Here is a 14,134-nt window from a genome sequence, read left to right on the forward strand (position 1 = left end):
TTTCTAACTTACTTGCTGTTGAGATAAACAGATTTATCAGACTCCTCCCTGGCTCACTGACTGCCAAGCTTAGACCATTTCACGAACCAGAGGATTAGGACACATTACTACCCCAGTGATAGCAACATATGAATTAATCTCTCTCCTGACTGCATTCTAGCCTCTTCAAACTTCTTGTTCTGTGATCTATAGTTGGCTATGGCTTTCTGGCTTTCCCCTTTGACCTTTTAGTCCTTGGTTTAAACACATAAGCTGTACCCTCTTCCCAGACTCCTCCCAAGTGACAACTGACTTTGCCTCACTCTCAGTATTTTTCTTTGCCCATCTTAGTATTTTTGGCTTCTATAGGTCCATGAATGGACTTTCTTAATTCAACTCAAATACGAAAAACAAAAGAACTCTAAACATATATAAACAACTTCCTGGAAACCCCTTAATTTTTAGCAAACTCTAGCCTATTAGCTTTTTGCTGCCCTCTCCTGGGTACAATTTGGGTCTCTTAACCACTTCAGTCCCTTTGCTATCAGAGATAAGACAAAGTTTTTTACATTCCAAGCTCCAAAGAGCATAGAAATCACAATTAAGTAATTCAGTTTCTTTTAGCTTGAGTACTATTCCAACTACCAATTCAAGGAAAATAAATGTTTAATTTTTTATGGTCTAAAAACAATGATACTACTTTTAAATTGGCCTAATTACTAAAATATTCCATAGAAAAATTTGATATTTCACTTCTTAAGGATGAAAGGGTGTGTGTGTGTGTGTATTAAGTAAAAGAAAAGTGCTTACCTCTGCAGACAGCCCAAGCATCTTCATCACATTTCTCACCGCTTGTTCTCAATTCAAAAAAATTATACTCTTCAAGGCTAAGAAGACCATTTCCATCTAAATCAATTACTTCAAATATATCTGATAAAGTTGACCTAAAATTACAAAAAATAGCAAATTATTTGTCTCTAAGGCAACTAGGCTAAAGAAAGTTTCTATGAGGATAACTTTCAAAAGGAAGTAATATCAAGGCATTAAACAATATTTGTAATGAACTTATCTATGAAACAGAAACAGACTCACATACACAGAAAACAGACTTATGGTTGCCAAGGGGGAGGGAGAGTGGAGGAGGATTGAACTGGGAGTTTGGGACTAGCAGATGCAAACTATTATATATAGAATGGATAAACAACAAGGTCCTATTGTATAGAACAGGGAACTATATTCAACATCCTGTAATAAACCACAATGGAAAAGAACAAAATAAAAAACAATATTTGTGAATGATAAAGTTAATGTATCCAAATATATATTCTACTCGGTCTAGTATTACATGACATAAACAAGTTTCCAAAGCAAGCACGGTATCTCAACATGTAGTAGGAACTCAAATAGAAGTTCCCTTCTTCTTTTCTCCTTTCTCCACCCACTTTCTTCTTCCTTTCTACCTGCAGCCAGATCTTACTGTGTATATGTAGGGTATGAGAGAACTACCCTATTTGGCTTTCATATTTAACAGCTATCTAAGTTAATAGTGCAACTAGAAGGACATATTTCTAGTGGAGGAGAAATCAGTAGATACTTGCCAAATGTATGGAACCCAGAAATGAAGGGCAATTCCAGATCTACGAATAGAAGGTCACATTCAGACGCCTAGTGGATGAGTTGAGGTACTGATTAGAATCTGCGGTTGGGGTTTGCAGCTAGCCAAAGAAAAGGATGGAAGACAGGCTACTGATATATATCTAGTCTAGATGTTGTATATAGCTCTAACTTTAATAAACAAAACTTACCTAAATTCCTCTGTGAGAAATAATTCCCCTGTTTCATCTCTATATACAAGTTGGGCTTCTTCTGTCATTGGTTTTATTTCTTTTCTTAGCCTGCAGCCAGTTGTGGAAGGAATTAACCAGTAAATTCCAGGTCCTAGTTCACCAGTCCACCCAAACATCTTTTCTCAAGAGAATTTTAAAAACAAACAAACAAACAAACAACCACCATGAGTCTTAATGACCTTTAATCTCTCTTATGAAAGGGAAGCATTAGAAATATTTTTTAAAGAATATTCACCAATTCTATTATGGTTCTATCAATATTTTACAGGCTTCAAAATCTTTTTGTTAGTGGTGAGGCTAGTAATATTAGATGTAATTCTTTCCATAGTTTAAAAACAAATGCCTAAAACTATAACAGGTTATAAGTTATATAACTTCTAAGTCTTTCCAATAATCTTCAAAACTGTTTGTGCTGCAAATATTTCAACAGGAAGCAAAGAGAAAAATCTTAGAGTAATTTTTCTGGGTTATAGTTGCCTAACTTGACTCAAATATAAATATATGATTTGTAATTCAGATTTCTATGACACAAAATAAAAATTAACTATATTTTAAAAGAGGTCACTATTTGTATGAATTAGCCATAGTTGTAAAAATCCAATTATGTGGACAAAAGCATTGGAATTTTACTATTATTTATGTAACATGGACTATATAAAACAAGATGGCAGAATCCCAGATAAACCTACCTTATACAAAATTCTTTTCCATCACAGGATATTTATAATGAGTGCCAACACATTTGTATAGGAAAACATTTTATTATCCTGTTCTATAAAAGAAAACAAAATGGCATCTCTCTATGAACCTTCTAGGTGCTTTCTGGTGCTCAATGGCTTCCTATAAAACCTAGGGGTTGTCTCTGCCAAATATATTAAAGCTAAGCGTTTTCCAGTTGTGTTTAATATTTAATCAAACAGCTATTTGCCCTGCAGCACAGAATAACCCTAGGGAATTCTGTCTGGTATTGTGTCCAAAAATCCTTTCAAATCCCAGGTTTATTTTAGGTCGTCCTGGGGACTCATATACATAACAAAATTGCTCATCCAAATTCTGGGTTCTGCCCTCAAAAGTCAGAAGAACTATAATCATCCTAAAGTGACCATGTCCTATTTTGATATAGGAAGCAATCCAATAAAAGTGAGGACCATTTTGAAAACTAAAGATTGATCAAATCCATCCTTTGGAAATCACAACCTTCTAGATTGGCCAGGTGTAGACTGATATCCAGGAGTGAAAAGCAGTTCTTGCTGCTTCCTAATATATGTTATTCCATGAACCTCCCTTATTTCCACATATAAACTTGAACTGCCACAGTGGTTGGCAAATAGTCTTTCATGGGCACAAAACTATTCTTAAAGAAAATAATTGTGAAACTAAAACTAAAACTAAGAATCCTTTGTAAATATGACACATTACAGATGAACAGAGGCCTATATAGTAAAGAGGTAAATAGGAACTCATTCAAATTTTATTGTAGGCTTGCTATGTACTAACATTTTTATACACGCAGTCTCGTAAGAAAGTAATTTTAACCACAACAAAGCGGGAAAGCTATTGTTTTAGACAATACTTTATCTTGAACTTAACTTTGTAGTCAGTTTTGAAGAAGAGTTTAGTCACAACATTAACTTCTGTCATTTTATTTGTTTCTTGCCTATAACCATTCTTGTCTGTTAGGAAGCCTACAACAAAGACTTTTATATAACATTCCATCAGGGAAATGTTTGTCTGTCGTTGGGCCTATATAAAGATTAAATATGATATTGCAGCAAGCCCTTGAATAGTATTATTCCTGTTGTTGTGTAGCGGATGTATTTTGTAGTCCTCATAAAATAAATAGCCACATTTATGTATCTGCCTCACATATTTGGCCTCTGAGTAAATATATAATTAGAAAAGATCAGAACAACCCCATGGGCAACATATAAAATCACTTGAAAGCATTTCTTCAGATCAATCTATTTTTGGACCCTATGAGTCAAGCCTGAGGATAGTAGTCTTGAAGTTTTTCTTTTTTGCCATAGTAGTATAAGTAAGAAAAGCATCTAGAGGAACTTTTTCAAAGTCTTGAATTGCTTGTATTTAGGGAAAAAAACCCCACTGACATCAATCGTTTTTATTGAGTATAACAAAAAAATGTTCACATGTGGGGTATCAAGGCATTAGAAAAGAGGAAAGTGAAGTACAATGACATACAACTTATAAGTTATGAAGCCAAGACTGCCAATCAATCCTCAATTTTTAAATCTCAGCAAATAAAAAGTCCTTCACAATTAATAAACCATATATAATATGAATAGTGATTAAGTATTGTATATACTTTGATTGGAAGGGAAGATAAAAAAAGTTTAAAAACATACAGAAAAACTACTATTTTCCTCAAACTTGAGATCATACTATACTTTTAACTAAACATTAGAAAATAAATATGTATACTTCTCTATTTCGTAGTTCAGTAAAACACATGAGCTGTAGATTTGCTTGACTCTCATTTTCCTTAAGAATATACAAGGCAGTATCAACTGATAACCAAGGGGATGGTTTTCCTATAAACAAAAAAACCCAAACATCTTAAAATAAGCAATCACTACTTACTCTTTCCTATTTAAAAAAGAAGTTAGTGGGACTTCCTAGGTGGCACAGTGGTTAAGAATCCACCTGCCAATGCAGGGGACATGGGTTTGAGCCCTGCTCTGGGAAGATTCCACATGCCATGGAGCAACTAAGCCTGTGCGCCACAACTATAGAGCCTGTGCTCTAGAGCCCGTGAGCCACAACTATCGAGCCCAAGTGCTGCAACTATTGAAGCCCACGTGTCTAGGGCCTGTGCTCCACAACAAGAGAAGCCACTACAATGAGGAGCCTGCGCACCACAATGAAGAGCAGCCCCCGCTCTCAGCAACTAGAGAAAGCCCGTGTGCAGCAACGAAGACCCAACGCAGCCAATAAATAAATAAAATAAATAATAAAAATAAATTAAAGAAAAATAAGTTAGTGGTTTCTTTCCCCTTTGGATTTTTTCTTTTTTTAGAAATGCACATCCATTTTTATGCATAAACATCATAGCATTTGCAATAAGGCATATATTTACACACAGTGACCTTGTTAGAAACATTCTCTATATACACACTTTCTAAAAATCACAACTTTTCTTAAACTCATCAGACAGCTAAGGTTGTAAGGCAATCAAGTAGCCTGAAATCCAAGGAAAAACAAACCCTTTCAAGAAGAGATAAGATGCAAACACTGGCTTACCTATAAAGAAGCACAGGAGGAAGAGATGTTAGACAACATCTATATGCTGTTAATTCCAAAATTTGTATCTCTTGCTAGGATCTTTCCTCTGAACATTAAACCCATATATCTAACTGCCTATTTGACATTTCCACTTGGATTTCTATGTCTAAAGCTAGCCTTCACAAACACCTGAAAAAAAAAAACACTGTTCATCTATACTCTTCGCTATCTCAGGTAAGAGTCACTCATTCCTTTCAGTTGCTCAAACCCAAAATCCTAGAATCACCTTTAACTTTTTCCTTCTCTCATGTATCATAACCAAGCCTCAGGAAATGCTATGGTTTGACCTTCAAAATATATCCAGAATCTCTACTGCTTATCCCCTCTACACATCAGTTCAAAGCAACACCAGTCCCCTCCTAGAATTCTGCAATGGAGTCCTAGCTGGACTCCTTGCTTTCTCCTGAGTACCCTTCAATCTATTTTCAATACAGCAACCTGACTGCTCTTGTTAAAGTGAGTCAGATTATGTTCTATCTCTACTCAAAATCCTCTAACGGAGTTGAAAGTTGGAAGAATATTGCTTCCACCCTAATAATAAGAAAAAAAAATGTATGGACTACAAAATCATAACATTTCTTGAACCCATCAGAGCTGAGGTCACAGGACAACCAAGCAGCCTGAAATCCAAGGAAAGACAGACCCTTCCAAGGAGAGATGAGATGCAAACACTGGCTTATCCGTGGTGGCGCAGAGGAGAACAAGATGTGAGGCATGAAGTGGAAGAAGAGAGAGAGCAGAAGAAATAAAGATGGAAAATTTTCTAAAAATAATGATAGACAACAAGCCATAAATCCAAGAAACTCAGAGAGCCCTTAGTAGGATAAATACCAAAAAAATAAACACAAACAACCAAAAAAAAAAAAAAAACCAAAAACCTCCCCCAAACTCAAAAACAGCATCAACAAGAAACACCAAGACACATATTCAAAGTACTGAAAATCGAAGATGAAGAGAAATTCTTGATGGCAGCCTCCTAAGGGTTCCTCTTTTCTCTCAGAGTAAAAGTCCAAGTTCTCATTATGGCAAAAAAACAAGACAAAATAAAACTCTACCTGATTTTGTCCTTATTTCTCCCTGTCTTCATCTCCTACCACTCTCTCCTTACTTACTTCAATATAGCCACTCTAGCTACCTTGTTGTTCTTCTAACACCAGGAACACTCTCACCTCAGAGCCTCTGAAGAGAGGATTCCCTCTACTTGCCCCTTTCTCCAATCTTCACCCATTCTTTCCACCACCCCTATGTCCACAAAACTTACCCCCTTGCCTCCTGTGGAAGACAGCAAAAATGGCTGTCCCTCTCTGTATCCACCGCCCTTTGCAATGTGACTTTGCAGCTCTGCCATTAAGAGATCAAATCTCTTTCTTCACCTTATAAATCTGTACTTGCATTCTGACTTGCTGTGCACAACAGAATGTGACAGAAGTAAAGTGCCGGTTCTGAGCCCAGGCCTATGGTGCTTCTGCTTTCTCTCTCAGATTCCTGTTATACCATAAGAACAAGTCCAGGCTAACTTACTAGAGGATAAGAGACTATACAAGGCAGAATCAAGTTGCATGGATCTCTAAGATCCATGCAAAGGAAAGAGCCCAGCCAAGATCAATTAAAGCTGGCCACCAGCTAACCTGCAGCTGATCACAGATGCATGAGTGAGCCCTATAGAGAAAAGCCAAGGCCAGCTCAGACCAAAAGAACTGTCCAGCAGGCCTGCTCATGAGCAAACAAATGTTTAATTGTCTTAAGGGGTAGTTTGTTACACAGCAGTTAATAATACCCCCTTTTCAAAATCTGCTCAAATGTCAACTTCTAATGAAGCATACACTGACTACTCCCTTTCAATGGCAACTCATATTCCCTCAGCATTCACAATGCCCCTTTTCCTCTATGTTTTTCCCATAGCACTTATCACCTTCTAACATACCATGTCATTTACTACTTACTATGTTTATTATTTATTGTTTATTTTCTCCACTAGAATGTAAATTAATAAGGGCAGAGATTTTATATTTTTTGCACTCTATGTATCTTAAGCACCTAAAATGATACTTGGTTTACAAGGTCCTCAATAAATATTCGATAAATAAATGAAAAAAAATTTATTCATAAGAATACAGAGAATAAACAACTACCTTGAATTTGCAGACTTATCTTGACACTTTTATCTGAAAAATGACTACTGTAATTGTCATTTAAAAGTAACAACTACCAAATGTTTTAAGTGTCCTACAAGATATACAGTGAAAACCTATAGAATCTTTACTTTAGGAGGGAAAAATAATGTAAGTGGGGAAGAATCTTCTAGTAAGAAGATGTTTATATGTAAATACAATAAAAGGAAAATAACGGTTGATATTTAGGACACTCAACATTAAAAGGATATCTAGGGAAAGCACCCACATAGCCATTTTTCACTGATTAAAAATTATGTAATAACCACTGTAGACACTAGGAAATTATTGATTTTTATCTAGAATTGGTGTACAGAAAAAGAATATTACCATGGATACAAAAATTATTAATAAGGATTGTCTAAGTCATATGACATAGGACTTTTGAAGGTATTCAAAAATACTTGCAGTTCATATTTGTCCCAAATTATGCTCCTATAGAAGTTCTCATGCATATTCATTTTAAAAATTGATAAATGTAAAAAGCTAAGGATTAATTAGCAGATAAAAAGTTAATTCTATGTCAAAAGGAAACCAGGTAACATTTTGTTCTTGTTTTTAAATAAATTAAAATACTTTAAACATGTACAAAAACAATCTACTTTCTTTGCATAATATGACAACACAGTCAATGTGTAAACAACTTTCTTTAAATGTATGTAATCACATGATTCTTAGGCAGATCATTTTCTTCACTAACTAGAACCATCAAATACTTACATAAGTATTTTCAAAGCGGGCATAAATTGGTATTTTTTTTAAAAAAACAGAAAATTTAAACTTGCCTTCAGCTTGACTGAGGTTTAATGGCTTAATTGTTAGATAAACCAGGGATCTCTGAGCTATTTGCATCCTGTATTGATGACTAATGATTCCACCATCTTCTTCTAAGAAAAAGCAACCTTTTGATTGTACACATTGCCACTCCTGAAATGAAGGAAAAAACTTTTTCAAACAATATTTATTACAAGTTTCCAGCATGCACAGCAATAAGGAAAAACCTAGGGAAGATATAAAAGAAATGTCAGCTAGAGCCAATGCCCTCCAGGAATTTGTGATGTCATTAAGAGGTAGTGTTTAGATAACAAAAAGTTAGGAAAAGATATAATGGAGAGGAGAAATATGAAAAATACAGTTCATGAGAGTTGGAGAAGTACTGAAACAAAGTAATAAAGACATATGCTGCAATAATCAGGGTGAAATTAGTGCTTAGAGCATACTAAGAATGAAGAAGTAAGGACTGTTAAAACTGATCTGTTGAAAGAAAAAGCGGAAGGACTTTATATTTAAAATATAAAGTATGTGACAACCAAAATAATTCTTTCAAGTCTAGGTAACTAAAAGACTGAATTAGTCTCACAGCTACAGCAAAATGCTGATAAATACCAGTTTTGAGAAAGACCTCTCTATAAATTAGCTCTACTATCTCTTGGTCTCAAATTCCTTCTCCTAGTTCCAAACCAATATGTTTATATGGGATCTCATAACTAGAAATTCATAAAAAGTTTTACTTGAAGATGGCACCTTATAGAGAAAGTAAAGGATTCTTTGTTGAAGGTATGAGAAATTGTCCCATTACCATAGATATGAGCAAAAATGCTTTCCACTTTATCATTAGTAGGCCTCCCTACCTGTAAGACATATTTCTGTTTCACTCCTAATGACTTCCAAAAGTAGAATATTAATAAGGTTTTGAAGTGACTTTATAAAGGATGATTGTGAAAAATTATCTGTAAGTATATTTAGATAACAAGCTCAAGGCTTCAATAATATTAAGATAACAACTGAAAAAGTATGCATTAGCTGTGTAACAATAATATCAAAAATATTATTAATCCATTATAGAAGGATTTATTATGGCACTGAAAAGTGAAGAACAAACATTATTTACATTGATATTGATATCTTACTTTTTTAAAGGCTAAATTATCTTAACATATACTTACACACTATTTTTCTATTATGTAAATTATAATTACATTTATATTTTATATTATTTTCTTAGTACCAAATTGCATCTAAAATTAGAAATTTAAAAATAAGGGAAAAAAGTCCCTATAGTTCTACCACCCTAGCTTGATTCTTACATAATCATTCCTAATAATGGCCTTATATAAAAACTTATTTTTTTACACTCTAATTAACATATTTTATGTTCTGCCTTTTTCATTTAATGTTATATCTGAAACATTGTGCTAATGAAAAGGAACAAAGTTGAAGAACTCACATTTCCTGCTTTTACTACAAAGCTAAATACATTAATCAACACAGTGTGATGCTGACATGAAGACAAATACATAGACCAATGGAACAGAATAGATGTACCAGAAATAACTCTCACAAATATGGTCAAACGATTTCCAACAAGGGTGCCAAGACAATTCACATTTCAACAGGTGGGGCTGGGAAAACTGGATATGCCTGTGCAAAATTAGCAATTTGAACCCTTACCTTATACTATGTACTAAAAATTAACACAAAATGGATCTAAGACCTAAGTCTAAGTATTAAAACTACAAAACTCTGAGAAGAAAATGAAGGGGGAAAGCTTCATGACATTAGATTTGGCAATGATTTCTTGGATACTGACATTCCAAAAGTATAGGCAACAAAAGAAAATATAAACTGAATTTATCAAAATTAAAAATCCTTTGTGCATCAAAGGACACTATCAATACAGTGAAAAGACAACCCACATAGTGGGAAAAAAAAATCTGCAAACCATATATCTGAAAATGGAGTAATATCCAGATTATGCTAAAAACTCCTACAACTCAACAACAACAAAATTAAAAAAAAAAAAAGCAGTTAAAAATGGCCATAGAACTTGAATAGATATTGCTCCAAAGAAGATACACAGATGGCCAATAAGCACATGAAAAGATGCTCAGCATTATCATTAGAGAAATGCGGATCAAAACCCCAATGAGTTACCTCACACCCAGTAGGATGGCTATAAACAAACAAACAAAAAAACAGAAAATAACAGGTGCTGACAAGGATGTGGAGAAACTGGAACTCTTGTGCATTACTGGTAGGAATGTAAAATGATGAAGCCACTGCGGAAACGGTTTGACAGTTCCTTCTCAAAAATTAAACACAGAATTACCATATGATCCAGCAATTCCACTTCTGGGTATATACCCAAAAGAATAGAAAGCAAAGATTCAAATATATAAATGTCCATTGACAAATAAATGGATAAACAAAATATGGTGTATATACCTACTAAGGGACATCATTCAGCCTTAAAAAGGAATGAAATTCTGACACATGCTACACATGGATGAACCTTGAGACATCATGCTAAGTGAAGTAAGCCAGACCAAAAGCAAAGGGCAAATACTGTATGCTTCCACTGATATGAAGTACCTAGGATGGTTAAATTCAGAGACAGAAAGTAGAACGGTGGTTGCCAGGAGCTGAGAGGAGGAGGAAATGAGGAGTTATTGTTTAATGCGTACAAAATTTCAAATGGGGATGATGAAAAAGTTCTGGAGATGGATGGTGGTAATGGTCTGACAACAACACAAATGTATTTAAGGCCATAGACTCATACTCAAAAATGGTTAAAATGGTAAAGTTTATATAATGTATCTTTTAGCACAATAAAAAAATTTTGCTAAGCAATATTCAAATTTTCAATTTAACTATTTCTATTATTATCTGTTGACTTGGTATACCATTACTTACCTAACTGTTTCTAAAGGGTTGGACATGTATGTCATTTCCAATTTCTCCTCAGTATAGATAATTATAAAATGAATACTATTTTGTCTAAATGTTTTTCTTCTGATGAATAATACCCTTTAGAAGAATTTCTAAGCAAAAAATATTGTATTTTTAAGGCTAATGACCTATGTTCCATACCCCTTTATAAAACACTGACGCAATTTTACAATACCACCAATGGTGTATAATGTGATAATTTGTCATTACCATAACTTGGTCAGTAGTGTTACCATTAAAAAAACTAGTTAGTGGTTGGGGATGCTTTCTTAAGCTAGGTGTAAGTACATAAAATATTCATCATAGGATTCTATGTATTTTTGCATATGGTATTGTTAATGATTTTCACAATAATTTATATTAATGCAAAAAATATATAAATTAAAATAGTATTGTAATGATTTTTGCATTAATTTCTCTAATTACTAGCAAGGTTGAACATTTCCCCATGTGTTTATTATTTTGTCTCCTTTCGTGTGAACTGCCTATTTATCTATCTCCTATTGTCATAGATCTATTGCAGACTTTGTATTTTTCTCACACATTTTGATAAATTATTTTGACTATTTTAGATATTAATCACCTTTGTAAACTTTGATGCATGTATTTTCTCTACTTCCTTTAATTTTAGTTTTGGTTATTTTTCAATTATGTAAGTTTTCCATTTTTATATTCATCTTTTCTTTGGAGATTTCTTCTTACACTGAATTTTAAGAAATTACATATTGCTAAACTATTACTCAAGCTTTCAGTCAGTCATCAGTCACATGCACTGTCACACCTTTGGGGTATAAAAGATATACGTGCTTTTAGTTCTGAGAAATTAAAATGTGACCTTAAATTACTGGAATTCATCTTCACAAGTGTATTGCCCATGACACAAACAAGTCATTATATATGATATTTCAATAACATCCCTATGAGGCAATATGGGGTAGATATAAAGTAGTCACTTTAATAAACAGACATATTGAGATACCCAGAGGTTATATGGGTTCAGAATTATACAAGGAGTTTGTAGAAATATTAGGTGTAGAGTCTAAGACTCCTGGATCAAAACTTTTACCATTAAATCATGTTTCTAAAAGAAAATATACATATGGACACCAAGCGGGGGAAGCGGGGGGTTGGGCTAGGATGAATTGGGAGATTGGGATTGACATATACACATTACTAATAAAAAAAATCAAATTGTACACTTTAAATATATGCAGTTTATAGTATGTCAATTATACCTCAATAAAATTTCTCTAAAAATTAAAAAAATAAAAATAAAATATACTTAGGGTTCTAAATTCAAAATTTTATAACATAGTGAGGTTCAAAGTTGGGCTTCAGTCAGAAGTTCACATTCAGCTATTAATGATGAGTAAGAATATGTACAGACGTTCATTTAGCCTCCCTGTAAATCCCTTGGATGGGAATATATTATGGACTAACAACAGATGTTGACATTACCTCAAAGCCAATTGTCCTTAACATAATCAACATGACCTTGGATGATGATGACTGCCACAGATAAGAAAGGAAAGACACACTCAAGTGGAATTTAGAGAAGTTACCCTTTGAGACAATTTGAACTAAGATTCTGACATTAGATGGAAAACATTTAAAATATTTTTCTTTCAATCAATTTTGACTATACCATTATTAGATGGAATTTAATCCAATATAATTTATGAATATTTTTATATATTTACCCAACTGGAATGGTAAAGGACAGTATTTTAGAATTACAGAATATTAAAGGTAGAAGTCTAAAAAGCAATTCAGTGCAGACTTCTCTTTTGACTGATGAAAGTCTAAAAAATAAAGTGATATGCTTAATTCATAATTCTCATTGATTGCAGAACCAGACTTGAACCTAGGTATTCTTATTTTCTCTTCAAACTACCAGCTATATTCAAAATTCTTTTTTTTCACACTTAAATATCTGCCAAGATTTCTTAAAGCTAATATTTAAAGAAACTTCATGTTTATAAAATTATTATAAGTATGATAATGCATTATCATTCAGAATTATACATATACTGAAGTGTTAAGATAAACATAATTATTTGGTTTTCTTACTTAAAAAATGTAGATTTTAGTAGCTAAAAAATTTCTTAAATTTGTATTGGAATCATGGGTATAGCAGTCTCCTACCTCCCAGTTAAAAAATGTTTTTAAATGAAACTAAAGAACAATGCACTTTGCCTGGTACACTGATAGTGAACAGAACTTGTGGCATTTGGGAAACTCAAAGATGGAAGAATTTTTTCATGTGCTTGTGGTATTTCTGGCTGACAGGAGATGCTTTTACAAAATTTAGCTTGGGGGTGAATTATGTATATTTATTAGAGGTCCTTCCTAAGTTCTAATTCTAGAAAAGGTACAGGTAGAAAGGAATTCACAAGTTTCTTTGAAAGACAATCAATCTGAATATAACACATGGTTAATAAAGCTGGAAAATGGTAAGACGACAGCTATTATAAAATAGAAGAAAGACAAATGCCACATTATATACATCAGCCAAATTTCAACGTGATAATCAGATTACTTTGAATACTAAATAGCACCACTAGGAAAATTTGTAGCTCCTTGTTTAAAAGGAATAATTCTAATTTTTAAGATCTGTCACAGTTACTAAACACACAATGCTCATTCAACCCCAAATTTCTTTTAAAACAAATAGACTTTCAATCACACGAAGCTTTTTCTCTAGGACCTAGACTAAAATGTTATGAATTAAAAGAAAAAAAGTACTGACAAATGGGCTGGCTCATTCAAATAAATCAATTTGAAAGGATTATAGATTAAGCTGACAGTTTGTGTATTATTAGAAAAATGAAAGAAGGTTGAGTTTTTAAAAAAAATTCTTAGATGATAGAATAAGAAATTCCATATATGATATAATTTTTGACAATATAAAGCAGAAATGTTGTAAAATAGTAGCTTGTAATTCCTATACAGGGCATAAGGTGGTGCTATATTCTACCAATTAAGTAAATTCATATAAAAGGAAAAGGAACTGTTAATTCATTGGTCATATACAAATATTATTTATTTTCATACACAATGTATAAGGAAATGCTTAAAAGCATAAATTAAAAATAGTAAAGGTGAAAA

The 14,134-nt window shown here is 33.2% G+C and overlaps 1 protein-coding gene across 1 annotated transcript in view; it reads right to left on the reverse strand.

Annotated features, from left to right (window-relative positions):
* Positions 1-14,134, reverse strand: part of EFCAB7 (EF-hand calcium binding domain 7) — a 58,880-nt gene that overhangs the window by 30,990 nt on the left and 13,756 nt on the right. The window contains exons 7-10 of the mRNA XM_057717476.1: positions 8,083-8,224; positions 4,266-4,375; positions 1,785-1,942; positions 790-923 (exon numbers count right to left, since the gene is read on the reverse strand). Of these exons, the coding sequence (XP_057573459.1) occupies positions 790-923; positions 1,785-1,942; positions 4,266-4,375; positions 8,083-8,224 (544 nt within the window). The remainder of the gene's footprint in view (positions 1-789; positions 924-1,784; positions 1,943-4,265; positions 4,376-8,082; positions 8,225-14,134) is intronic.

The sequence above is a fragment of the Hippopotamus amphibius genome, chromosome 1, assembly GCF_030028045.1.
Source record: "Hippopotamus amphibius kiboko isolate mHipAmp2 chromosome 1, mHipAmp2.hap2, whole genome shotgun sequence".
Classification (NCBI taxonomy): domain Eukaryota; kingdom Metazoa; phylum Chordata; class Mammalia; order Artiodactyla; family Hippopotamidae; genus Hippopotamus; species Hippopotamus amphibius.